General features: G+C 54.9%; 2 protein-coding genes across 7 annotated transcripts in view; one reads left to right on the plus strand and one right to left on the minus strand.

Moving 5' to 3' along the window:
• Positions 1-128: 128 nt before the first annotated feature.
• Positions 129-2,964, minus strand: Calml6 (calmodulin like 6). Of its 3 annotated transcripts, none has more exons than XM_077109770.1 (6): positions 2,897-2,964; positions 1,892-1,939; positions 820-994; positions 527-671; positions 341-441; positions 129-270 (listed from the first exon to the last, which is right to left on the minus strand). In XM_077109770.1, exons 2-6 carry the CDS (start codon positions 1,892-1,894, stop codon positions 224-226), a joined length of 471 nt encoding a protein of 156 aa, XP_076965885.1. In that variant the 5' UTR covers positions 1,895-1,939; positions 2,897-2,964; the 3' UTR covers positions 129-223. The 3 variants fall into 3 exon arrangements, with proteins under 3 accessions (XP_076965885.1, XP_076965886.1, XP_076965884.1); XM_077109771.1 differs by lacking the exon at positions 2,897-2,964 and adding an exon at positions 2,386-2,470; XM_077109769.1 differs by lacking the exon at positions 2,897-2,964 and having other exon boundaries at positions 1,892-2,088.
• A 14,126-nt stretch (positions 2,965-17,090) lies between these two features.
• Gnb1 (G protein subunit beta 1) overlaps positions 17,091-24,264 on the plus strand; it is a 71,787-nt gene continuing 64,613 nt past the window's right edge. For all 4 annotated transcript variants that reach the window (XM_077109997.1, XM_077109994.1, XM_077109996.1 and 1 more), the window contains exon 1: positions 17,091-17,282. The gene's annotated coding sequence lies outside the window, so the exon portion shown is untranslated. The remainder of the gene's footprint in view (positions 17,283-24,264) is intronic.

Here is a 24,264-nt window from a genome sequence, read left to right on the forward strand (position 1 = left end):
TTCAGAGACCAGGTCAAGTGTCTCAGCAGAAGTGACCAGGGCCATGAAGACGCTTCTCCAGACCCACCCCATGGCCACCCCTCCCTCCAGGCTGGGGACAGTGAAGCACACAGGAGTCAGATTGCAGCATTTATTTGACACAGTTAGGGGCCAGGCAGGCAGTGGCAGGCAGTGGCAGGCCATGGCCTCCTGGGCAGGCCTCCTGTAGCCACAGCAGCTGCTCTTACTGAACCAGCTTGAAGGACTCTCCGGTCATCATGGCCACGAACTCTGGGGGCAGAGGCACAGGTCAGCAGCCGGGATGGCCTGGCCGCTCAGCCCCAGGGCCTGCCCCACTCACCCTCATAGTCGATGGTTCCGTCTCCGTCCTTGTCCGCCTCCTTCATCATCTGCTCAGCCTCCACCTCATTGAGGGGCTCACCTGCATTCATGAGCACGTACCTGCCGGATCCTCACACTGAGCCACTCCATGGGCCCTGCCCGTGCCCTCCTGTGCCCACCCCACCATCCAACCCCTCCACCCTACTTGAGTGTGTTCCAGTCGATGTAGCCCTTGCTCTCCTTATCAAAGACCCGGAACGCTGCCCTCAGCTCTCCCTCCTGGTTCTGGGCCTTCTCGTGGTAAATCCCCATCAGCGCCAAGAAACCATCACAGTTGAAGAAGCCTTTGTCTGCAAGAAGTCCGTCCCCCGTCCCCCTCAATTAAGGGGTGGGCTGGGCCCCACTCCACCCCTCCGGTGGCTCCGTCTCCTCCCCACTCTTCACATCCGTGAACCAACCCAGGGCTGCACCCCGCCTGTGCCTCCGGCCCCAGCTCACTGTCTCTGTCCACGTCCTTGGCCATGGAGGCCAGTTCACTCTTGGTGGGGTTGATGCCCAACAGGCTCATGAGCCGCTCCAGCTCTCCAGTCTTCACCTCCCCGTTGCCCTCCTCATCAAACATCTCAAAGACCCCCTTGTATTCCTTGATCTGCTCAGCTGACAGGCGCTCCGTCTGCAGGGGACACCCGCACCCAGTCTCACCAGGGGCTCTCTTGCCCCACTGTCCAGGTCTGTGCACCTGGCCACCCTTCAGGGCACCCATGTGCTTAAAGAGGAGGTCTTCCAGGGCTGGGGCTGTAACTCAGTTGGTACAGTGCTTGCCTCGCTTGCTCCAGGCCCTTGGGTTCAATCCCCAGCCACACACACACACACACACACACACACACGCACACACACAAAAGGAGCCCCCCCCCCCCCCAGCACAGAGCAAGCCTCTTAGATGAGCAAGGGCTTCAGGGTGAGCAGGGCTCTGAAAGGGACACGAACAGGTGAGGCAGAGGGTTCAGGTAAGGGGACCAGGCGGGCATACAGGAGCCAGGGCACAGGTCAGCCAGGAGGGAAACAGCAAGGCTGCAGAAGCAGTAGGCCAGACCTAGGGCCAAGGCAGTGGACACCAGGTGAGACCAGGTAAAGGGCACTGGGCAACAGCGTAGGGAGGAGCCCAGCCAGACCAGGTGAAGGCCAGCCTGCAGCCAGGGCCCAGAGGTAGCTTGAGGAAGAGTCCTGGGGAAAGTCTAGCATCCAGCCCCCCCTGCCAGCCCCCTCTGCCAGCCCCCTCTGCCAGCCCCTGCAGCAGTGGTCCTGGGTGAACCTTCAGCAAGGGTTTTGGTGGGGCACAAAGACACAGAGGGCAGTGTTGGTGGCAGAGTCTCGGCCTCCACCTGCTCCCCAGCCCCTTCCCCAAGCTGCTCCTCAGGCTCCCAGAGAGGCCCTTATACCTCCAGGCCCCCTCTAGCCATTCTCCTCGCCCAGAGGCCTACCCCAGCCCCCTCCCCACTGCACGCTGCCCAGCTCGGGCTCAGCCACCCAGTCGGCCCCCAGTGGCTCTCTGGTGCTGGAGCAGCCTTACCATGTCTGTGGCTGGTCAGGAGAGCAACGCAACACTGGCACAGGGACCCTGTGGGCAGAGCACGCGGCCAGGGGTGGCAGCTGTGTTTTAGCTGCCTGGGGTCCCTGGGGTCCAGGCTCCAGAAGCCTTTTATGGGTGGAAATCCTACCGGCCCTATTTTGGGACAGCTCAGCCCTTCCCCACAGGCCCCTTCCTGGTCTCCTTGGCCTCCGGAAGCAGATGCACACACAGACACACCTGCCCCCAGTATGGCAGCCCTTACCCTAACATGCACGCCAGAGACAAGCACAGGACAGAGAGGGACTGGCCAGCTGCGGGGCCCTGATGCTGTTTCCTCTTCATGGTGCAGCCTCCTAGGATAACCCCCCAGAGCTGGCTTTCCTGTGTTCTGGGGACCCTCTTCCTAGGCTGGTGTCACTTATCTGTGAGACTTGTTGTGAGAGGGCCCCTGACGGGCCTCGCCTAGATGCCCTTCCACCCCCACAGGCCCAGACTTCCCAAAGACAGGGTGGTTGAGTAAGGGTATCAGGACCCCTGTCGCCTACAAGCCAGGCTGAGTCGCAGTTCAGGGGGGAGACTGCTGAGCGTGAGCCCAGGTGCCTCGGCAATCAGCCTTGGGACGGACTGGTGCTGGGAGGCAGGGCCAGGCTTCCCCGGCAGCCAGGGGCTATTCTGAGGTTTCTTGAGGAAACCTGACCTGCCTTCCACTCAGAACAGCAAAGCTGGCTCTCTTGGGAGCCATGTGCCCAGGCGCCACAGTGGCGCACAGACCTCTGCTCCCGCCTGCTCCCTCCCCAGAAGCGTGCCAGCTCCTCCCACCCAGGTCTGCGGAACCACCGAGCAGCAGTGCTAGCCCCAGAGCCCAGCCTAGATCCTCTCTGCCCCATCCAGCCAGTGTCCTGGCCACAGCCTCAGGTTTTCAAGTGCAGACCAGAGCCCTAGCGGCCTACGGTGCCCCTCCCTCCCTCTTGGGCTTGCCCTCAGGGACAGTCATGAGGGCCCCACCTAGTTCCCTCCTCCGCCTGCCAGAACATCCAAGGCTGCAGGGTGCTCCCTGTTCGGGTCCAGGCCAGCTGTTGATGCTGAAAGATTTGTGCTGACCACAGGGGCACCTCCTGGCGGAGCTCAGGGCAGGACTGGAAGAGAACCTGGCTCTGGGTCTGGGGGGTGGAGTGGGACCCTGTTCCTTCACCTTGGCTGCATTCTGGCCCTGTTTCCCCCTGGAGGCGGCGTGCTGTGTGCATTGAACACCTTTCCCAACAACACAGGATGTGGTGAGCCACGGCACCCAGATCCAAGCCCAGGGTTTGAGGTCCGGGTCTCAGCCAGCAAGTTAGAGACCATGTCCTTGTGGCCCTGGACAGTCACACCCAGCAACTCCCTCCTGCCTGTGGCTCACAGCCATGGACAACAGGCTTAGCCTTATGGACTCCTAGACCCTGAACTGACGCTCCTAGGGCTGCAGCACAGAAGGTCCCAGATATTTCGGTGGCCTCACAATCCATGCTTCAGCTGCACCCCTGGAGCCAAGTCAGAGCTGAGGCAGCACCCCACCTTTCCCTTGGCTGCCTCGGAGCCAGCAGGGGCAGCACACAGGGCCCAGGGCAGAGGCCACAGCTCCTCACCTTCTTGCCCTCTCTTGCCTCTCCCACATCACCTCTGGGTGGCCTCCAGGCAGGCCATGTGGCCCCTGCCAGTAATCAGATATTTTCTGTCTTGTGTCTCTTCTGATCACTGAAGAAAGAACAGAAAAATCCCAGAACAACTAAAACACCATTTGACCTGTTTTTCCCCCAGTACTGGGGATTGAACCCAGGGGCACTTTCCACAGAGCTACATCCCCAGGTCTTTTGGTTTTTGAGATAAGATCTCGTTAAGTTGCCCAGGCTGGACTTGAACTTGTCATCCTCCTACCGCAGCCTCCCAAGTAGCTGGGATTTCATCATTTAACCATTTTGAGGTGCACAATACAGTAGTATTAATGTGTGCACCCTGTTGTGCCAGAGGTCTCTAGAACTCTCATCTTGCAAAACAGAACCTCTGTTCCCCTTGAACAGCGCCCCTGTCCTCCCTCTCTGAGGTCCCTCCCCCAGCCCCAGCACCCAACTTTCTTTTCTGTTTCTAACCGTCTGACTATTTGAAATAGCTCGAGTATGTGGAATCAGACTGCAATCTCTCATTTTGTTTCTGGCGTATTTCACTTAAGAGTTAATTATGTCCTCGAGGCTCATCCCAGTGGGGCGAGACAGCATACAGCTGTAATCCCAGTAACTCAGGAGTCTGAGGAAGGAGGCTTGCAAGTTCAAGGCCAGCCTCAGTAACTTAGTAACATTAAAAGGCTGGTAGTGTGGCTCAGTGGCAGAGTGCTTTCCAAGCATGCATGAAGACCTGGGTGACATCCCCATCACTACCAGAAAGGGAGACATGAGTATGTACACATGCATACACATCCGCCTGTCTCTCTGGAGAATCTCACATGGGAGGTCGCCGTGGGGTGGGAACGGCTCCCCAAGAGTAGTCTCTGACATCTCAGGAACAGTGTGCCCCAGGCACAGGGCATTCAGTGCAGTCTCTGGACAGGCGTGGACAGCGTCATGGGTGCCTGAACCTGCAGACAGGCCAGAGTAGGTGGTTTGAATATGCAGCAACAAGAACCTGGCCTTCCCTGGCCCTGGTGCTTCCCAGGGCAGGAGACTGGGACCCCTTCCTGGAGAAGAGGGGAGACACAGATATCATCTCATCTCTGGGGTCTCCAGTGATAAGACACACAGGGACCACCCAGCCCTCCAGAGCAGCCACTGCTGCAAACCCACCTCACCTGCCGTCCACGCTAGGAGGGGACACTGAAGTCCCAGGGGGAATCTGACATCCCTCAGGGCTGGCGAGAGGCTCCCTCTGCCCAGTCCTCCTCCTCTTCCTGCTGCAGTGTCCAGCCCTGATACACGGTTTCTGTCCCAAACTCCATCTTGGATTGGCTTCGGGGAGCCAGAGTGGTGACAAGACCTGGCACTGGAATCCACTCTGGATGCCCAGCTGAGGCAGGGGCCCTGGGCACATTGCATTTGTCACTGGGGGTGAGCTGGGACGTAGGGGAGGTGGTCAGGAGGCTGCTGCCAAGCACTGCTCCAAATGGTAAGGGGAGGGAAATACCTGAGCGCTGGAAGCCAAGTGCGTCAGGGGCCTCCTGGTCACAGTTTCTCTGCCTCCACCTCCTGCAGGAGGGGAGAGCAGCAGAGCCCCACCCATGGCTTCAGCTGGAGTGGGACCCAAGGTCAAGGTCAGGTCTTGCTGGGGCATCCAGGTGGCTGTCCATGGATTGATCCCCAGGCCCCTCTGATTGCTTGCCTCTCCCTGAAGAGTTGATGCCCTCCCAAAGCTGGAACAACATCAGTCCCCCTGAGCCCACCCTGGTAGCGGTAGGCTGACAAAGAAGGTTAAGCTGCTATACCACCCGGCGGGGAATGAGCTGCCGACACAGTGTCACACACCTGAACGGCACTCCACGCACCTGGACGGCATTCCATGCACCTGGATGGCACATGGGAGTGGGATTCTGCACGCACATCCGCATACCAACAGGCACCAGCAGATTTTTTAAAAATTATTTACTCTTATTAGTTATACATGACAGTAGAACGTATTTTGACATATTATACATGTACAACATATAACTTCTCATTCTTGTGGTTGTACATGATGTATAATTACAGTGGTCGTGTAATCATATGTGAACATAGGATAGTAATGTCTGATTCATTCCACTATCTTTCCTACTCTCATTCCACCTCCTTTCCCTTTGTTCCTCTTTGTCTAATCCAAAGTTTTTCTATTCTCCCCTATCCCCACATATGAGTTAGCATCCACATATCAGAGAGAACATTCCAGCCTTTGGGTTTTGGGGGACTGGCTTATTTCACTTAGCATGATATTCTCCAGTTCCATCCATTTACCAGCAAATGTCATAATTTCATTCTTCTTCGTGGCTGAGCAATATTTGATTGTCTGTATGTCCTACATTTTCTTTATCCATTCATCCACTGAAGGGCACCTAGGTTGGTTCCGTAGTTTAGCTATTGTGGATTGAGCTGAGGGAGCAGTTTCTGTTACCAACAATGAGGCTTCCTTGGCAACCACAAGCCAGGTCGCAGCGTTGGGGGCCCTGCCTACCTTCTTACCTCACTGGCTCAGCCCCAGACTCTCCTTCCCTTCCACCTTCAGCTCCCCATATGGCTTCCTGGAATTTCCCAGAGAAACTGAGTCCTCACCCCAGGATCTGCTTGTGGGGAGCCCAGCCTGGACAAGGAATGTACAAACAAAGGGGAACCTAAACTCCAAACCCCCAAACCAACCCAAAATAGGAGAGGATGTGAGTTACAGATCCCTGCTGCTCGGGAGAGGGCCACAGATCTCAATTCAGGAAAAAGAAAATCTAATAGAGCCCAGGAAGGGAGAAAGAAACAAGGAAAGCAGTCTAAGTCGGAGGGAGGACAGAGCATGGGAGCACTGGGAAGGAGGCGATCCAAGTCCATTCTTCATGCACACCTGTGCCACCACGAAACCCACTGTCATGTGCAAAAGATTAAAAGATAAACAGCATAAACAGAAAACATAGGTAATGCAACCAAAGGGCATGCAGACCAGGCTCACCTACTACTGAGTCAGTAGGTTACTGCTACACACCAGTGATCCTACTTACTCAGGAGGTGAAGCAAACTCTAGCTCAAGGCCAGCCTGAACAACACAGCCTGAATGCTTCAAAATAAACTGTAAAAGGGGTGGGGGTGTAGCTCAGTGGTAGACCACCTGCCTAGCCTGAACAAGGCCCTGGGCTCAATCCCCAGAACCAGAAAAAGAAAAAGTAAATCCACCTGCCTGAAAGAGATCCTAATGTCCAAAGCTGGTACCATTTGGGCAACAATATGAACCAAGTAGCTTTGGATTATGACCCAAGTACAAAATAACATCCATTTTGTATCAAAGGACTCCATAAATAGGCTGAAAAGGCCACCTACAAAACTGGGAGAATATATGGGCAAATCATTTATCCTATAAAATACTAATATCCAGAATATATAAAGAGCTTCTGCAACTTAACAACAACTATTAAAACAGGCAAAGGACTTGGCCAAGGAGAGATTAGGAAGGCTGAAGCAGGAAGATGGCAAGGTCCAGGCCAGCTTGGGCAATTTAGCAAGGCCTTGTCTCCAAATAAAATAAAAAGGGATGATAGAGCACCCCTAGGTTCAATCCCCATGTCCCACAACAAAATTAATTAACTAAAAACTAAAGCAGCTCCAGGGGTTTCTCGATTTCCAAGATCTACACGGGCTGGGTAGCGAAGGCAGCGTGCAAGCCAGAGCCTCCAGGGCGCGGGCGGCGGTCTGGGAGGTCGCGCCCCGCCCCCGCTCACTGCCGGCCCCGCCCCCCGGCTGCGGCCCGCCCCCGCTCACTGCCGGCCCCGCCCCGGCCCCGCCCCCGCTCACTGCCGGCCCCGCCCCCCCCCGCTGCGGCCCGCCCCTGCTCTTCGCTGGCCCCGCCGCGTCACTCGGCCCGGAAGCAGGGCCGCCCGGCGTTTGCTCCGTGAGAACCCACCAGGAGGCGCCCGAGGGCCGGGCGGCACCGACCTGGCCTTTGAGGCCGCCTGCCTGGGGTTGGAGCGCGGGCCGGGTTGGGGCGCAGAGCCCGCGGCAGTGCGCCGCATTCTGTTCCCGGTTTCAAAACGCTCCTTTTAAAGTCTCTCTTTCGGGTTCCTTCAATTGCAGGAACAAAGCTAGATATAAATGTCCCTTTTACCCTCCTGGAGGGTGACCACAGCTCTAGCTCCAAGGCGCAGACACCCGGTCCACGGATGCCACTTGACTCTAAACGTCCAGGCCCCGGAGGTCCTCGCAGGAGCCAGCCTATCCCCAAAGCGCCTCCATCCCCTAGCAGCCCTCCTTGCCCTGTGGGCCCGCATTTCCGCCAGGGGAGCCAGCCAGGCCCTGCACCCAGCGGGGTACCACTTGAGGGTCCCAATGCCCCTTGTGAGCCTGCAGTAGGCCAGCCTGCAGACCTGTGCTCCTGCTCCTTGGCGCCCTCAAGGGTATTTGTGGGCTGGGGGCTCATCCTGTTCCCTTCAGTCTTCTTGACTGTGACAACAGCTGGGTCATTTTGTCCAAATGCATCAAGTGCTTGCACACACTCTGCAGCAGGGTCCAGTGTGCCCGACCTCGACCCCCACCTCAGAGGGAGCAGGGACCTCTGTGCCTACCAGGGCATCTGTCCTGTCCTGCCCTCATCTGTCCTTCACATAGGACAAACAGACTGGAGAAGGCAAGCCCCTGGCCAATGGGGACTGGTAATACCTGGCTTCTCTGCCCAGCCCTGGCCTGAAGCAACCCCCACAAACTGTAGTGGGCAGGGGGTGCAGCAGGGACTGGCAGGCATGACTGGCCTTGGCAGTGCCCCAGGAGCTCCTGGTCAGGGTTGACTTGAACCCCCCCCCACTCCAACCACCCTCTGCAGTGGGGTGGCTTTCTCTCCACAGTGTCTCAGAGGTCAGGAGCAATGACGCTCCTGACCCCAGAACAGATGGAAGGGCAAAGAGTTAGAAGAATTGTAGAAGTCTGATCAGCAGGCTAGACCCACCCCAGGGGACCCCAAGGGGCAGGCCGGGGCAGGAGGGGTCCCAGGGGGCATGCAACAAGTCCCAGCCTGTCTCAGAGGGACGTCACAGTGAGAGTCTCCAGGGACCCTGGCTCCAGGCAGCTTCCCCAAGTGCCTGGTCACACCTGCTGGTTTCCAAAACGCCCAGCACCTGCTTGCCCAGCCTCCCCAGGCCTGCGAGCTCCACGGTGCATCCCTGCTAGCTGGGGTCACATTCCTCTGATTCCTCTTCCATCTCAGGCCCCACGGCCCACCACCACTTGGGTCTGTGCCCTGCTGTAGGCCCTGCTCCACCCCCCCCCCCATTGCACCTTTTGGAAACACCTTGCATCATCCCTCAGGTGGCTGGTGCCCTGCGCTTCAGGGACAAGATCTTAGACAAACAGCCCTCAGGCCCCAGAGGCACTCCCAGGAGGAAGCTGCCTCTTTAGGATCCAAGTTCCCCCAAGGACCGTCATGTCATGTAGGGTTGTGGCCCTGGAGTGGCCCTCATGAGCACAGGGCTGTTGGCCTGGATGGCCCTCCCACTCCCAGCCCAGGGCCTGTGCTGTGGCCTGGCCTGAGTGTGAGGTGCCTGCTGGACATGACAGCACAGTGGCTGGGTCAGCCACAGGGTGGGGAGGGCAGGGACTGTAGCCCCTAATGCCTGTCCCCATAGGTCCAGCCCTCAGCGCCCTGAGTGCCCAACTCCACTGCAGAAGGTGCCAGGGCTGAGCTTCGGGCCTAGTCAGGGATAACTCCACAGGGCTGATGGGCCGAGCCCACAGAGGGGCAGGACAGCAGGCACAGGGGCAAGGAAGCACCCCATTCCCAAGGCAGGGAGGGGACAGGGAAGGGGAGCCAAGGGGAAGGACGAGCCCTTCCTACTCCATGTCTGAAGACTGGCCTGATACCTGGCACTGGGTGCTGGATGGGAGCAAGGGCCAGCAGGACTGGGGTGCAGCCCTCCAGACAGCAGCACACCCATGACCCCTCTTCCCACCAACAGCTTGTGGGTGAGGAGGGGGTCCCTGCTCCATGGACAGATATAACAGGAATCCAGGAAGGAAGCAGGAGAGGGCGGGCCCAGGCAGAGGCCACTGTCTTCCTCCTGCGGCGCCCTCTGCCTAGCACTCTCGGCCAGCCTGCGTGAAGCCAGCTCACCCGCTGGCGCCCAGCCCTTCCTGCTTCCTGGCTGGGTTCACATGGTGCACTCCACCACTTCCCGGCCCAGCTCCGGACTCCACAGCTCCCTGGGTTGCTGCCTGAGACCCATCCTATGTTGGGTCCTTGGCACCCTGGCCATAGTGACCCACAAGGATGGTAAGTCCCTGCCCCTCTCCCAGGAATCATCCTGGCTGTGCCAAGCCCGGGGTCGCCCTCTGTCCAGCCTCCCAGCCCACACCTTCAGCCTGGGAAGTCCTGACCTTGTACAGCATGGACTCCCCAAGACCAAGGCAGGTCACCTCCAGGATCCCAAGAAGGCCTCCCCCATGCCCATTCCCCTTTGCCTCACCCTTTCCCAATGGCCAGTCGAGGTGGCCCAGGTGAGCCTACACACCTTCCCTGGGCCGGGCAGCCCTCCACCCATCCAAGTCCTCTTGCCCACCCCACCTTTGGAGCCCCTTTCCCAGCCCCTCTTTTTTTCTGTCTTTTTCTTTTTGGTACCGGGGATTGAGCCCAGGGGCACTTAACCACTGAACTACATATCCAGCCCTTTTTGTTTTATTTTTTATTTCTAAAAAGGGTCTCACTAAGGTTCTTAGGGCCTTGCTAAGTTGCAGATGCTGACTTTGAATGTGCAATCCCCCGCCTCAGCCTCCTTAGCTGCTGGGATGATAGGTCCTCCTATGAGCACACTGACAGTCTCAGGATAGGACTTGGCTACCTGAACTCCCACCACATGCCCCTGCAGGCTCGGGGCCCTCCAGGCCCCAACACCCCTACCTGTGCCTACTTCTCTACCAGATATCTAACAAGCATCTTGGGCTATAAAGGACCAGTTGCCTGGGCAACAGCCAGACCCTGTCTCAAAATAAAATAAAAAGAGCTGGGATGTAGCTCAGTGCCAGAGCCCTTCCCTTGCATGCGCAAGGCCCTGGGTTCAATCCCTAGGACCACAAATAAAACATCATAAACTTACATGCATCAAAGGACACTATTGAGAGAGTGAGCCTGGCACCATACAAACAAGCAAATCAAAAACACCTGAGGAGAGATACCCATAGAATGGGGGGAAATTCTTACAATCGTATGGCCAGTGAGAGTGTGTTTTCCAGAATATACAAAGAACTCTTACAGCCCAACAACAAAAATGGGCAAAGAACTTTGTCATGGTGTGACGCCAGAATGTTCCCAAAGGCTTGTGTGTGGAAGGCTTGGTTCCAATGCAGCAGTGTCCAGAGGTGAGACTTTGGGAAGTGATGAGACCATGAGGACTCTGACCTCATCAGTGGATCAATCCCTTGGTAGATTCAGAGCTGAAGGGACCACTGGGAGTGGTGGACCGCAGGATGTAGGGCCCAGTTGGAGGAGGAAGGGCACCGCGGGTGTGCCCTGGAGGGGCACAGCTTGTCCCCAGCCCCTTCCCCTCTCCTCTCTCTGCTTCCTGACTGCCCTGAGGTGAACACCTACTTGCTATGGTGTTCTGCTTCACCACAGGCTCACAGGGATGGGGCCAGTGACCATGGACTGAAACCTCTGAAATTGCAAGCCAAAATAAATCTTTACTCCTCGAAGTTTATTTTCCCAGGTGTTTTGTCACAGAGACATAAAGATGAGTAACATGGACTTGAATAGACATTGCTCCAGAGAAGATCCAGGGATGGCCAATAAGACAGGGAAAATACTGCAGGTCACTACTGGTCGGGGAGAGAGACCACTTCAAGCCCACCAGGAATGGCTATTATCTTTTTAAAAAGGAAACAAGTTGGTCATATGTGTAGACATTGGGCCCCTCACACTGCTGGTGTGAAGGAAAGCGGTGCAGCTGCTGTGGGACCCTCTGAGGTGGAGTCCCCAGGAAGTTCAACGTGGAGCCACCTCATGATGAGGCAAAGAATAGTAAGTAGATATTCAGACAGGAACTCGGCAAGGTGTCCTACTGCGGCTCGATTCACAACAGTGAAGGGCGGGCACCGCGATGTCCGCGCAGGCCAAAGGGGTACAGCGCCGGCCAGAGCGGCCTGGGAGTGACCACCGGGAATCCCTAGAGCGCTGAGGACAGTGGCCAGGATGGAGGCCCAGGGGAAAGGCCATGCCTGCTTGGTGTCCAGGGGCCGGGTGCACTGTGGCATCAACATCCACAGGCGTGCTCTGACTGTGGAGCCTTGGCCAGACCCCTGATGAACACTGGAGGTGGTTCTGCCGGACATCTTGGGTGAAGGGCAGTTCCAGAGCACTCTGATTGAGGCACGGAGACCCCCTCCGGGCGGCCCAGTTACCTGGCAGGGCCCAACAGGGCCATGGGCAGGGCTTGGGAAGGCTTCGCTCTCAGAGGCACCTGTGGCCCCTCAGCCAGGCACCTCGTGGACTAGACCTCATGGAAGCCTGGGGGCTGGTCTGTCTGCTCCCCAGCTAGCGCCCCAAGTACAAGCTGTTTACCTGGCAGGCGTCGGAGGAGCCAAATCCCAGGGCACCATCCCAGGGGGACGAATCCCCACACCAGCTGGAGCTCCCTTCCTGAAGAAGGCACTGGCCGGGGAGGCCAACAGAGCCGAGGCTACAGCAGGTCCAGCAGCCCTGAGAGCAGGCCCGCCGGCTCCTGGGCGCCGTGTTCTGACCCTCGAGACCATGCCTGCCTTTGTCCCTGCTCCTGGAGTCACTGTGTGACCTGCTCCAGGCTTAGGGCTCTGGGGTGTGGGTAGGAAACCCGGGTCCCCTGCACTAGTCCACCCAGGGTGTCTATGTTCCTGCTCACCTTCCCCAGGGGCCCGTCTCTGAGCACACCAGAGTCTGCGGGTGACAGGAGGAAGGGGAGGAGGAGGTTGGGGGCCCAGAAATTGTCCCAAGGGCTCAGAGCCCCAAGGCCTAGCTAGGTGGCTACCTCTGGGCCGTCCCTTTTACATACCCTGATGCCCACCCACCTGGCTTCCTCCTGTGGGCAGAGGTGTATGTCCCTGCATCCCTGTCCACTTGTGTCCCTGATGCCTGCTGTGGCCACCCTGCCCTTTTATCTGTGTTTGGGTCCATAGTACCCCTACCCCAGAAGATGCCCCCGAGGATGCCTGGGGAGGGAGACTTGGGCCTGCTGCACCCCAGGGCTTCACCCCAGTATCCCCTCAGGCCAGGGGGTTCCTGGTCTCAGTGAGGAGGAGAGGCCCTGGGCTGTGTTCTCCCAGCTGTCCCTTGTCTCTGCAGCTAGGTGGACACTTTGAGAAGCCAGTGTCTGGGAGATGCCTTGGCTGACCTTGTCACGGTCATGCCTCACCCCTGCAGTCAGGCCCAGGGCTCCAAAAGCGGGCAGTCAGAGCCGCAGGTGTCAGTCAAACTAACCTCAGCTATAAACCCAACAACCAGCGAAGCATTTCAGCTAGAGCCAGACCCAGGTTTCAGCCACCAAGCGGGCGGGGACCACCTGGGCTGCTTCTTCTGCCATCCAGCAATCCCCCACCTCCTGTCTTTGTGCTGGGTGTTCCACGTTGACCCAACGGAGCCCTTATTGCGGCCCTCCCTTCCCTGCCTCCAGGGCCACGTGAATCTGAGGGAGGCTGTCTGGAGTCCTTGTGGGGTTGGCCTACAGACATCCGAGTCTTCTGTGGTGCTCTTCCAGGGGTGAGGGTGCCTGAGGCCGGCAGCCATTTCCTTGTCAAGCAGAGAGAAGGAGCTACCATCCAGAAAAGCAAAAACAGGGTGGGCCACAGAACCCTAACTGCCTCACTAAGGGCCTGGATCCAGCTATACCGGACGCCCAGATATCTGCCACTCAATTTCCCATTTCTACACAAGCTGGTTTAAGCTCCTACCACTTGCCACCTGACTCCGGTGTTTCATGCAGGGATTCTGCTTTGCCTGCTCATAGATACCTCTTTCTCCATTAGAAAGTTTTGTGTTTTACACCAGGAATGAGGGTGACACTGGGTGGAGTCAGGACTTGGGTGTCTCCCCACATGCAGTTCCAGGGGGCATGCCCACTTCAGGAAGCCCAGAGAGGAGAGTAGATCCCTCCTCTGGCCAGGTCTGAGCTGCACACCTGAGTCGTAGTCTCGGCTCGGCTGGGCAACACCGTCAGCCTCAAGGAGCTGCCTGGACTTTCCCTAGGCTTCTGGCCCAACTCTGGGGGAGGGAGAAACATGCCCTCTGCCCCACCTGGCACTGCACGATTTCCTGATGTCTTCCATGTTTTGGTGCCCTTGCACAGGGATGTCTGGTCGATGACTGAGGTGGGAGACCAGGAGGGTCAGGAGCCAGTGGGATGGGAGGCTGGGGACGGACGCTGGCTCCTGTACTTGTGGGGAGGACTTCAGGGATCCTTCAAGGTCTGCTGGGGGCCACAGGCAGCACGGGTCTCCTCCCTGAGGCTGGGGAGGCGATGAGGCCCCGCCCAGCTCTGCTGCATAGCATCCTCCTGAAGGCACACCTGTGACCTCGCCGGGCACTCCTATCTGGTCACCATCCTCCCCTGGTCTGCAGGCCACTCACCACCAGGTCTCTCCAGTCTACACCCTTACTGTCTCACTAACCAGTCCACATAGAGCTGCCCACCCAGCTCTCCCCATGTTCCTCCTCATCCCTTCCAGCAAGCTGACAACTGTGGGGCTGGACAGGACTCTTGAGGTAAGGGCCTTGGGCCTGCCCATTCCCAGTGCACTTGGGCAGAGTGCCAAGAGTTGGGGAGGAGTGTGGTCTCCCCCGGAGTGTGGCCCTGTTCCTTCACCAGACCCTGCCTTAGGTCGCCTGCAGGAACTGATGGAAGCTTTCCTCTTGGTCACCTACATTCTGCATCCCCTGGGCACCACGTGTTCCTCCCTGGCTTTGCAGTGTGCAGGCAGGGCCAGGCTCCATCTCACCTCCTGGAGGCAACGTGGAGGTCCGCATGGTGGACCAGAATGTTGAGCAAGACAGGGACAGATGCCCAGCAGGACAAGGGGCAGTGGCCTCTCCACTCCTGCCCTCTTACTGTATCCAGATATGGAGAGTCACTCTGCAGCTGTGAGAGAGAGCCTTCAAAGCCTGGCTGGAGAGAGGCACCTGGGTGCGTCCAGGCCTTGCTTTGGGTCCCAGTCACGTGCACAGATTGTTTGAATAATTCAGATTTAAAAAGACCTACTTTCCCGTTAGACCATTTCCTGCTGAAGAGCAGATGGGGGAGGGGCATCCGAGTTATACATCCAAGCTCCCTGGGTTTTGAGAGAAGGCTGGGCACCAAGCCAGATCCTGGGCAGTGCCTCCACCCTGGGGCTCTGCTCAGCTCTGCAGCTGACCGCTGGCCTGGCCCTTGGCAGGCCGATGTCTATGATCCTTGTGGAGAAGGTAGTGTCGCGGGAAGGGATCAGGAGAAGCCTTGGGCTCCTGGCTGAAGGATTTTTGTCCCACTGTGGAGGGGGCTGTGAACCAAAAAATACAAAGGCCTGGGCTGAAAGAGGTGGAGGGTGGGTCAGGGAGGACAGAGGCTGGGCCCTTTGGACCTTCTAAGGTACAAAGGGGAAGGCTGGCTCCTTATCATGTGCAGGGAGGGGCCCTGGCTGGAGTCTGGAAGCTCCTGAGGGTTCCCGGTGGGTTTGGCCAAGGTCTAAGGCACCCGTCCCCAGGGCCAGAGGCCTGACTGTGCATATCCGAAGGCAACGAAGCCAGGTGGCAGCCTCCTCCCTGGCTCAACTTTGCCCCTCACACCCCATCCATAAACACATAAATGAGGATTTCTGTCAGGGTTGTAGGGTAAGTCTCAGGGAAGGTCCCACATCACCCCAAATGCCTTCAGATGACATGCAATCCCTGGGGCTACACCTCCAAGGTGGAAGGCTGGGGCAAGCACTGGGCTGGTGACTTCACGTGCGGCTTTTCCCCATGGTTCTGGGCCCAACTGCATGGATGGCCTCAGGGGCCCAGCCTTGACAGTGCCTGTGCTGCCCAGTCTGACCTCCCCGACCAAGGCCCTGGGCCAGGCATGCAGAGACCCAGGAGGGCAGGGTCTGGGCCTGAAGGTCCCACAGCAGCAGAGGTCTCTGTAGAAATGACTGTCCCCTCACTCACCTGGGGAAGCCTTGCTGCTGCCTCTGTGTCCCCCCTAACTCACTCGTTCTTCTCATTTCTACTTTAAATCCTTGACTGAGGCGGGAATTAATGGGTGGCACCAGCCCTGTTGGATCTGAGGACAGCCTCTGACCCTCAGAGTCTGGGACCCACCTGCCCATGCCCCAACCCCCTGCCCCTCTGCCTTTCCATTGTCCCCTGGCACTGAAGGTGCTCCATCACTCTTAGGAGGACACCTGAGGATATCCATGTGGCTGTGTGCACATAGAGGTGTGTGCACCTGGACGTGTCTGCTCCCACCAGCTGACTCCTGGTGGGCACTAGAATCAGGGAGGGATACCCCAGTGGCAGTGAGCACTCAGGCAGCACCTGGATCTGGCTTCTCCTGACTCCTGCCACTAGCTCAACCAGGGCTGCTGGGGAACTGACCTAGTTCAGGGTTGGGGCAGGGAAAGTACAAAAGGAACCTCGAGTGTCTTGTGTCAAAAGCAAGGAGGGACTCCTGGTGTCTGTGTATTGACAGGAAGCACCCAGAGGAGAGGGGAAGAGAAGGCCTCCTCTGTAGGAGGACCAGGGAGTAGGATGGAAAGAAGGTTGTGGACGCTCTGGAAGCTGCATTTATTTCTTCCACTTACACAAAACAAGAAGGGCAGCCCAACTGCGGGGAGGCAAAGAAAGGTGCCTAAGGGAGCAGAGAGGACGGTGGGTGATGGGCCACCTGGGGGCTATGGCGCTGGATTCTGGAGGGCCAGTGGATGGGGCCTAGAGGAAAAAGGGCACTGGGCTTTGTTTGGAAAGGACAGCACCGGGGCTGACGGGAGCGGTGAGGTGGGAGTGAAGAATCAGGTGAGGTGGAGGAGGCCAGGGGTTGGGAAGCGGGGGTCGGAAGGCGGCAGGAAAGGCGGATGGGCCCGAGGGTAACCCATGGTCCCGGAGGTTTCAGAGGACACCAGCCCTTCCTGACCGCCTTCCTGTGCCCCTGGATTTCGCGTTCCCAGCTCCCCCGCGCACCGTCCACCCCTTCCTCGGCCTGGGCTCCAGGCGCCTTCCGACCCTCCTGGCCGCGTCCCCGCGCCCAGCCTCGGAGGTGGGACCTGGCGCCCATCCGCCGGCCTCCCCACAGGATCACCGTCCGCCGGCCCAGGCGGCTCCGCACAGGAACCGAGCTATCTCCCAGGGTCCAGCAGGCCTAGGGCCCGCGGCTGCCGGCGTCGCGGGAGTGGTTTTCCCGGGGGGGTTCCCGTTCGGGGCCTACGGCCGTCGCGGACAGGACGCTGCCCCTTTAAGCCGCTCGTGCACGTGCGGGCGGGAGGAAGCGCGGGCGTGCGCATGCCCGCCGTGCGCGGTGACGCGGCGTGGGGTTTCCCGAGGATGCGGGCAGGGGCCGCCGCGCCCATCCCGATGGCTGGAGGCGTCTGAGGGGCGGACGGCGGCGGCGGCGGGCGCGGGCGGCGAGGGCAGCGGGCCGGGACGGGAGCACCGCGGCGGACCCGACCAGCCTCGCCGGCTCTGCCCGCGGGCCGCGAGCGCGACGACCAGGCGGCGGCGTGGGCGCGTCAGGCCGGGCGAGGGCGAGGTGAGCGCGGCCGCGGGGCCCGGCCCTGCCCTGCCCGCAGCTCCGGACCCGCCCGCGGTGCCCGCCCGCCGGGCTCGCCCGCCGGGCTCGCTCGCCGCCACGGCTCCCTGGCCTGTCCGGGTGGGGCTGGCGCGGCCGGCGACCCCCGGAGGGCGGGCGGGCGCATTCTGCGCGGCGGGCGGCCGGCGGCCCCGCGAGGAGGCCGGGGCGGCGGGCGGGCCTGCGCGGGGCGCGGGGCGCGCGGCGGAACAAAGGCCGCCGGGACGCGCCTTCCTGCGGGGCGGACGGCGGCTGCGGAGCCCCGCGGGGCGGGCGCGGCGGCGGGACCCCGGCCGCGCCCTCCCTGCCGGCTCCGGCCCTGCCCGTCGCGGGGCCCGGGTCCCCATCCGCTGCCCGGGCCCCGGCGCCCGCGAATGAATGGGCGCCGAGAGCGGCCCCGAGACAAGATGGCGATGCGCGCCGCCCGCGGGCCTCCGGAAGACAAAGGCCCGGCCCGCGGCGCGGAAGACCGGCGGGGACCGCGGCGGGTCGGCCTGCCCCCGGTGTGGCCGAGCCGCTCGGCAGACCCGCTTCGCTCCCCGCGGCCTCCTGGCTTCCGCCGAAAACTGACACCGGGGCTTGACCCGTCGAGGCCTTTAGGCATTTTTCGGGTCCTTTGAACGGCAGGGTTAAGGTTCAGAAGTGGCATCAGCTTAACGCGCTTCTTCATCTGCGGGGACGCTCTCTAGTTATGACTTTGACATTCCTTCCCCGCAGAAAAGCAGCGATGCGAGAATTTTTATTTTGGGAAGGGGAGTCAGGCATTTACAAGCCCAAGAGTTCGGTACTGGTCTCGGGGCAAGTAAGTGTAGTGTCAGTTTGGGGGACATTGGGGTTCTCTGCGTTTTACGTTGCTGTCTGACAGCAGGAATCTCAGATAATACTAGATGGTCAACAATTGCTTATGAGATTGGCTCCCCACCCCCACTTTTAGGGAATTGGACCCAGGTCCTTGCTAGGTCAGCGCTCCACCACTGAGCTACCTCCCCAGCCGTTTTACTCTGAGATAGGGACTAAGTTGCCCCGTCTGGCCTGGAATTTAGGATTCTCCTGCCTCAGCCTCCCATTACAGGCCTGCAGGGCCACATGGGAGATTAAGAAAATATGTAGATTCTCTTTCATGACTAGCAAATAAATGGAAGTATTAGTTTTGTGAAAAATTCAGATCCACTTTAGAGACTGTGTAAAGTCTCTTGAGCAAGCATTGTTTTTGATGAGGTTTCTCATCAATACCACAAGTTATTTTCTGATTTGACACTATATTTTGGGGGGAGGGGCTTTTAGATTGGAACTAGATTTTTAGTTTTCATGCTAAGATAGCCTTTTCTGAATTCTTCCGGAAGGTACATATTGCAAAAAGAAAGTGAATAAGCAGTTCCCTTTTTGCTTCCTTACTGACATTGGGTGTGTGACCAGGAATGGAACTGGTGCCTGGATGGTCAGACAGGTCTGTGAGCCTCCAGAGAGCAGAACTGAGTGGCAGCTTCTGGCTTGATTTAACACAAGACTGACCTTTCTGACAATTGGTGCTGTCCAGAAACAGAATGCAGCTGGGAGGTTCATGGTTCTGTGAGGGAGAGGCTGTCCTGCCTTGTGTGTTCACAGGTGCTGCAAGTGCTACAAGTCTTTCTCAGAAGGCAAGAGTCTGGAAAGTCAAAGTCAAGTTCTGTGGTTAAGCCTGGACCTCTCCCAGTTAGCCTGCACTGTCCTCCACTACTGGGCCCCTGTTAGCTTGCTTGGTCCTGCCCATGCTGGGCTGCCTGGCCTCAGGCTGTGTCAGGACCGCCTTTCATCTTCTGTGAGGCTGTTTCAAGGGTGTCCTTATACAGGAGATTCTTTGAACTTGCAGCTTTGACTCAGAATTGACACTGTCTTACATGAACATCTACTGGACAAAAACAGCTCCTTTTGTGTAATACCTGAGTTTACAGAAAGCTATCTTTATCTCTTCAGATCAGTCTTAAGCCAAGTGCCTGTTAGTTGCACTTTAAAAAAAGCTTTTCTCTATTTGACAGCCTTAATTATTTCTGATTTTGGGGGAGGGGAGCTGAAATAAGTTTCCTTAGATTTAAAAAGCTACAGAATAGTGTGTTGCCTTTTTTATTTTTATTTTTTAAACATTTTTTTAGTTATCAATGGACCTTTATTTTACTTAGTTATATGGGGTGCTGAGAATTGAACCCAGGGCTTCACACATGCTAGGCAAGCGCTCTACCACTGAGCTACACCCCCAGCCCGCCTTTTTGATTTTTTAAGAGTAAATGTCTTTTAAGTCTTTTTTATGCCTAGAAGAGTAGTTTCCAAGCTTGGGTCATCCAGGTAGAATTATTGCAAAATTGATTTCATGAGAGTATAGTTAATTTCTTGAAAAAGGTGGTATGCTCTCAGGTATGAAAGCTTTGTTACCTTTTGCTTTACTAAAAAAAAATTTGTTATCTATTCATTTTATTGGGAAAGGTATACATACATATATATATATATATATATATATATATATATATATATAGCTTTGAGAAAGGGATGTAGAAGGTCTTCCTGGTATCTCTAGACTTATTAACAGCATTTGGTTTTGTTGCTAATAGTTACTTTGATGAATAAAATTGATTTTGTTTTAGCAGTGCAGTATTGGCATTTATTATAGTTTCTTCATTGGATTGTTTTTCTCTGCCCGAGATTTGGCTCATGTCAGTCTCAAAATTGGATTAAATTCTTACTGTCTGTGGACTTTGGCTTTAGCATTAGTGGATTAGTAATAGATAGTCTCAATTTTATTATCTGGACTTGACCATATGGCATACCATATTTTTCTGAAACTCCTGTTTAGTGTAAGTCTCATAAGACATGGAACAAAAATTTTTAGAACCTTAACCCTGTTTTAAATTCTAACCTCAGGGGTTGTAGCTTAGTGGTAGAGCACTTGCCTAACACTCGTGTAAGGCATTGGATTTGATCTTCACCACCATATAAAAGTAAATAATGAAGTAAAGGTATTGTATCCATCTACAACTAAAAAGAAAAATATATTTAAAGAAGTCTAACTTCATGGAGCTGGGGTTGTAGCTCAGCGGTGGAGCACTTGCCTTTGCATATGTGAGGCATTGGGTTCCATCCATTCTCGTACCACATAAAATAAATAAGTAAGTAAGTAAATAAATAAATATATTGTGTCCATCTTTAAAAAAAAGTCTAACTTTAGGTTTGCATTTATCTTTATTTTTTGGTACTGGGAATTTAACCTAGGGGTGTTGTACCACTGAGCTACCTCTCCAACCCCTTTTTAAAACTTTGGGATAGGATCTTGCTAAGTTGCTCAGGGCCTTGCTATGTTGCTGAGGTTTGCATTTGTTGATGAGAGTGGTTGGAGAAATTATGACGTGTTCAGTTCTAGTGAACATAGAATGAAGATAAAAGGAGATATGTTATTTATTTTTTACTTATTTTTCAAACCCAGAGCCTTGTTTATGCTAGGTAAGTGCTCTGCCTCTGAGCTATATCTCCAGCCCTTTTTTTTTTTTTTTAAAGAGAGAGAGAGAGAGAGAAATTTTTTTTTTTAATATTTATTTTTTAGTTATCGGTGGACACAACATCTTTGTTTGTACATGGTGATGAGAATCGAACCCGGGCCGCACGCATGCCAGGCGAGCGCGCTACCACTTGAGCCACATCCCCAGCCCCTCTCCAGCCCTTTTATTGAGACAGTGTCTTGCTAAGTTGCCCAAGCTGGCCTGGAACTTGTGATCCTCCTGCCTTCCGAGTTGCTGGGATTATAGGCAAGTGCCACAACCCCTGGCAAGAACAAATTAAATTGTAATAAAGCAGAGAAATAATTTACAAATCGGAAACATTCAACAGTGAACAAAGAGCAGTTCCTGTGGACTGTGAGGAGTGTGTGTAGATGTATATGTGGGGAGATGCAGTGTCACGTCCCCTGTTCTGCACCAGGTGTGGAGGACCACACCTTTTCAAAGCTTTGCGTTTGGTTGCACATCTCTCGTTTCAGAGGTAAAATCTGCAGACATTGGAGCTGGCTGGTGGGTAATCGGGGACAGTAACCATCTAGCCTCGTGCTCTTGGCAGTGCTGCCCTACAGGAGCCATGGTGGTCACTAGAACTACTACTGGCTTCCAGTGATGGAGAAGGTTTCCAATTAGAATTCTGAGAGAATCATTCCTAAAAGCTTACTAATATAAAGATTATCTAAGGTAATCCTTAGGGTTATTCGATTGAACTCATTTTGCTGTTGATAATAGATTATTATAAATTAATAATTAGTTGTCTAAACTTAATGCATTTATTAACAGGCTTCTCTAGCCTGTTAGCGTGGGACCCTAAGTATGGTGGACCATATGCTTGTCTGTTCCTCCTGTCTGTGTCTGTGGTTGTCTTCTGACTCAGTCCTGAGGCGATTATAACATGCGTTCCCCCTGGGTTAGAGATGTAGTTCAGTGGGAGAGGATTTCCTCAGGATATTTGAGGTCCTAAGTTCCATCCCTAATTCTTTGAACAAAATAAAACCAAATTCCTTGTGAGGATTACAGATTCTCAACCACTTGTCCCACTGTTGTAGTTGATACAGCTTTAAAAATACTGGATACTTTCAAATTGATGCGTGTCAAAGCCTCTGCAATAGGTTTCAAAATATTTGTCATAGGAATTTTGAAATAGTTCCTAAATTCTAGGGAGGGAGAGGAATTCACTCATTTCTCAAAAGAACTGGCACCGAGTTAGAACCCAGCTCTGTCACTTCACTAGTGGTGCTGGTACGTCTGGTGTTTCCTTGTCTGGAAGGGCACACAACAGCTTTGCGTGTGGTTGGTCTGAGTGTCAAACAAGTGTGGAAAGCTCTCCATGCAGTCTGCAAGAGTTGGTCATTCTATTGTTAGGGGCTCACTTTGTAAAATACTTAACCTGATAGTGTTAGGTCACATTGTTAGAAGACAACTTATTGAGAGATTGGGTTGTTCTTCCTCTTGTTTCTAGAGGAATATAAACCACCCCCCCCACACACACACAAAAAAAAAAAAATTTATGGTTTTCACATGGGAGTGGAATTTGGGGTACTTTACAGTTGAGCCACACATCCACAGCTCTTTTTTTTATATATATATTTTATTTTGAGACAAGGTCTCGATAAGCTGCTTGGGGTCTTTCTAAATTGGATAAATCTTGCTAAATTGGCCTTGAACTTGTGATTTTCCTGTGTCAGCCTGGAGTTGTTGGGATCCAGGTGTGCACCACCGTGCCTGGCTAGAGGAATATTAGGGTGTCAAGCACACATCAGCTGACTTTTCTTTTTCTTTTTTTCTTTTTTTTAAAGAGAGAGAGAGAGAGAGAATTTTTCTTAATATTTATTTTTTAGTTCTTGGCGGACACAACATCTTTGTTTGTATGTGGTGCTGAGGATCGAACCCGGACACATTCCGCACACATTCCAGGCAAGCGCACTACCACTTGAGCCACATCCCCAGCCCAGCTGACTTTTCAAATGCTATCACTTGTTTACCATTTCTCCCAAATCTTCACTCACATTATTTACTCTTCTGAAAGACTTTCTTTGCCTTGATAGGATAATGTTGAACTGGTACTTCATTTTGAAAACTGGCAAAGTTTATTTTTAGGGGACCTTACCCCCCAAATGCTGAATGAATCTTGGCTTTCAAATATTTACTCACCGCTTTCTCTGTTGGTTACTGAGGATAAAAATTGTAAAGCAGACAAGGTCCAGGACCTTTTTGAGTTTATAATTTAGTTGGGTGTGTGATCAGCAGGGACAAGGAAGGGTAATGGGTCTTGGGGACACCTGACCTGATCTAGAGTTTGGTGAAGATTTCTTTGAAAAAAGTTTTAAATCAAGGACTGGTGATAATACATAGTTTGGTGGTAGAGCACTTGCCTAGTATGCCCTGGTTTTGACTCCAGTACTGCCCCCCAAAAAGTCAAGACCTGATTATTGGGATTTGTCTGGCAGGCAGGTAGATGGTGTGAGTGGTTTTCATGCAGCTGCCAGTTGGTTTCCATTCCTTCACCTGTGGTGTCTCCAGGCTGCCAGAACAGTGTCAGGTATATAATAGGTGCTCATTAATTATTTATTCATTGAACAAGAGCATAAGAGCATGACTTACACAGGAATGGCAATTCTACAGAGAGGGATCAGAATCTTGATTTAAAAAAAAAAAATGATCTGGGTGGCTCCTGGAGGCCTTTGAAGGGTTTTAAGGAGATTGACTTGATGGGGATCTTTACCTGTACTTAAGCCTTGAGTGTGCTCAGAGCAGGTAGGAGGACTGGTAGGGACTTTGGCTGATGTGGAAAGGAGGCCTTGTGGTTGCATGGGAGGGGGGACGGTAAAGAAGGTGTCAGGCCAGGTTTCTGTCCTGGATGTCTGGGTGGCAGTACTTTTGTGGGGCACATAATGAGTTTAGCTTTTGCATGCTAGGTTTGAGGCACGTGTGTCCTCATGTTCTGTATCATGGGTACAGGAGTCCTCTGGCCTGGACTAGTTCACTCCCTCCCTTCTATCAGGCTTTGTGAGTAGCTCATGCTCGCAGCATCCTCTGACCTCCTAATTTCCACATCTCACTGTTTTTGTAGACTAATGTTGACCCCTCACTAGTTGTAAGCGCCTTGGAGGTAGGCAGTTGGGCTCACTGCAGCATCACCAGCCCCTAAAGCAAGATGCACCCCAAATATTTGTTGAATTAGTGACTTCAGAGGCCTGGAAGCAGGAGGCCCTTGGGTGTTATCAGTATTTAGATGATGCTCTAAGTCCTGGGAGCAGCAATCAGAGCAGCGGGTCTCAGTCCCGTCTGTGCCTGAAACTTTTCAGGGTTTCACTGGATCAAAACTGTATCCGTAACTATTAAGACATTGACTTTTTGCTTTGTTGGCATTTACACGAATGGTGGGTGGAGCTGCTAGCTCCTTATACAAATCAAGGCTGTGA

The sequence above is a fragment of the Callospermophilus lateralis genome, chromosome 7 (assembly GCF_048772815.1).
Source record: "Callospermophilus lateralis isolate mCalLat2 chromosome 7, mCalLat2.hap1, whole genome shotgun sequence".
NCBI classification, from domain to species: Eukaryota; Metazoa; Chordata; class Mammalia; order Rodentia; family Sciuridae; genus Callospermophilus; species Callospermophilus lateralis.

Excerpts from the sequence above, each read along its gene's own strand:
- Calml6 (XM_077109770.1), bottom strand. Across the intron at positions 442-526 it reads ATCGACTGGAACACACTCAA|GTACGTGCTCATGAATGCAG; the intron begins GTAGGGTGGAGG and ends AGGATCCGGCAG. Across the intron at positions 271-340 it reads CGGAACCATCGACTATGAGG|AGTTCGTGGCCATGATGACC; the intron begins GTGAGTGGGGCA and ends CTCTGCCCCCAG.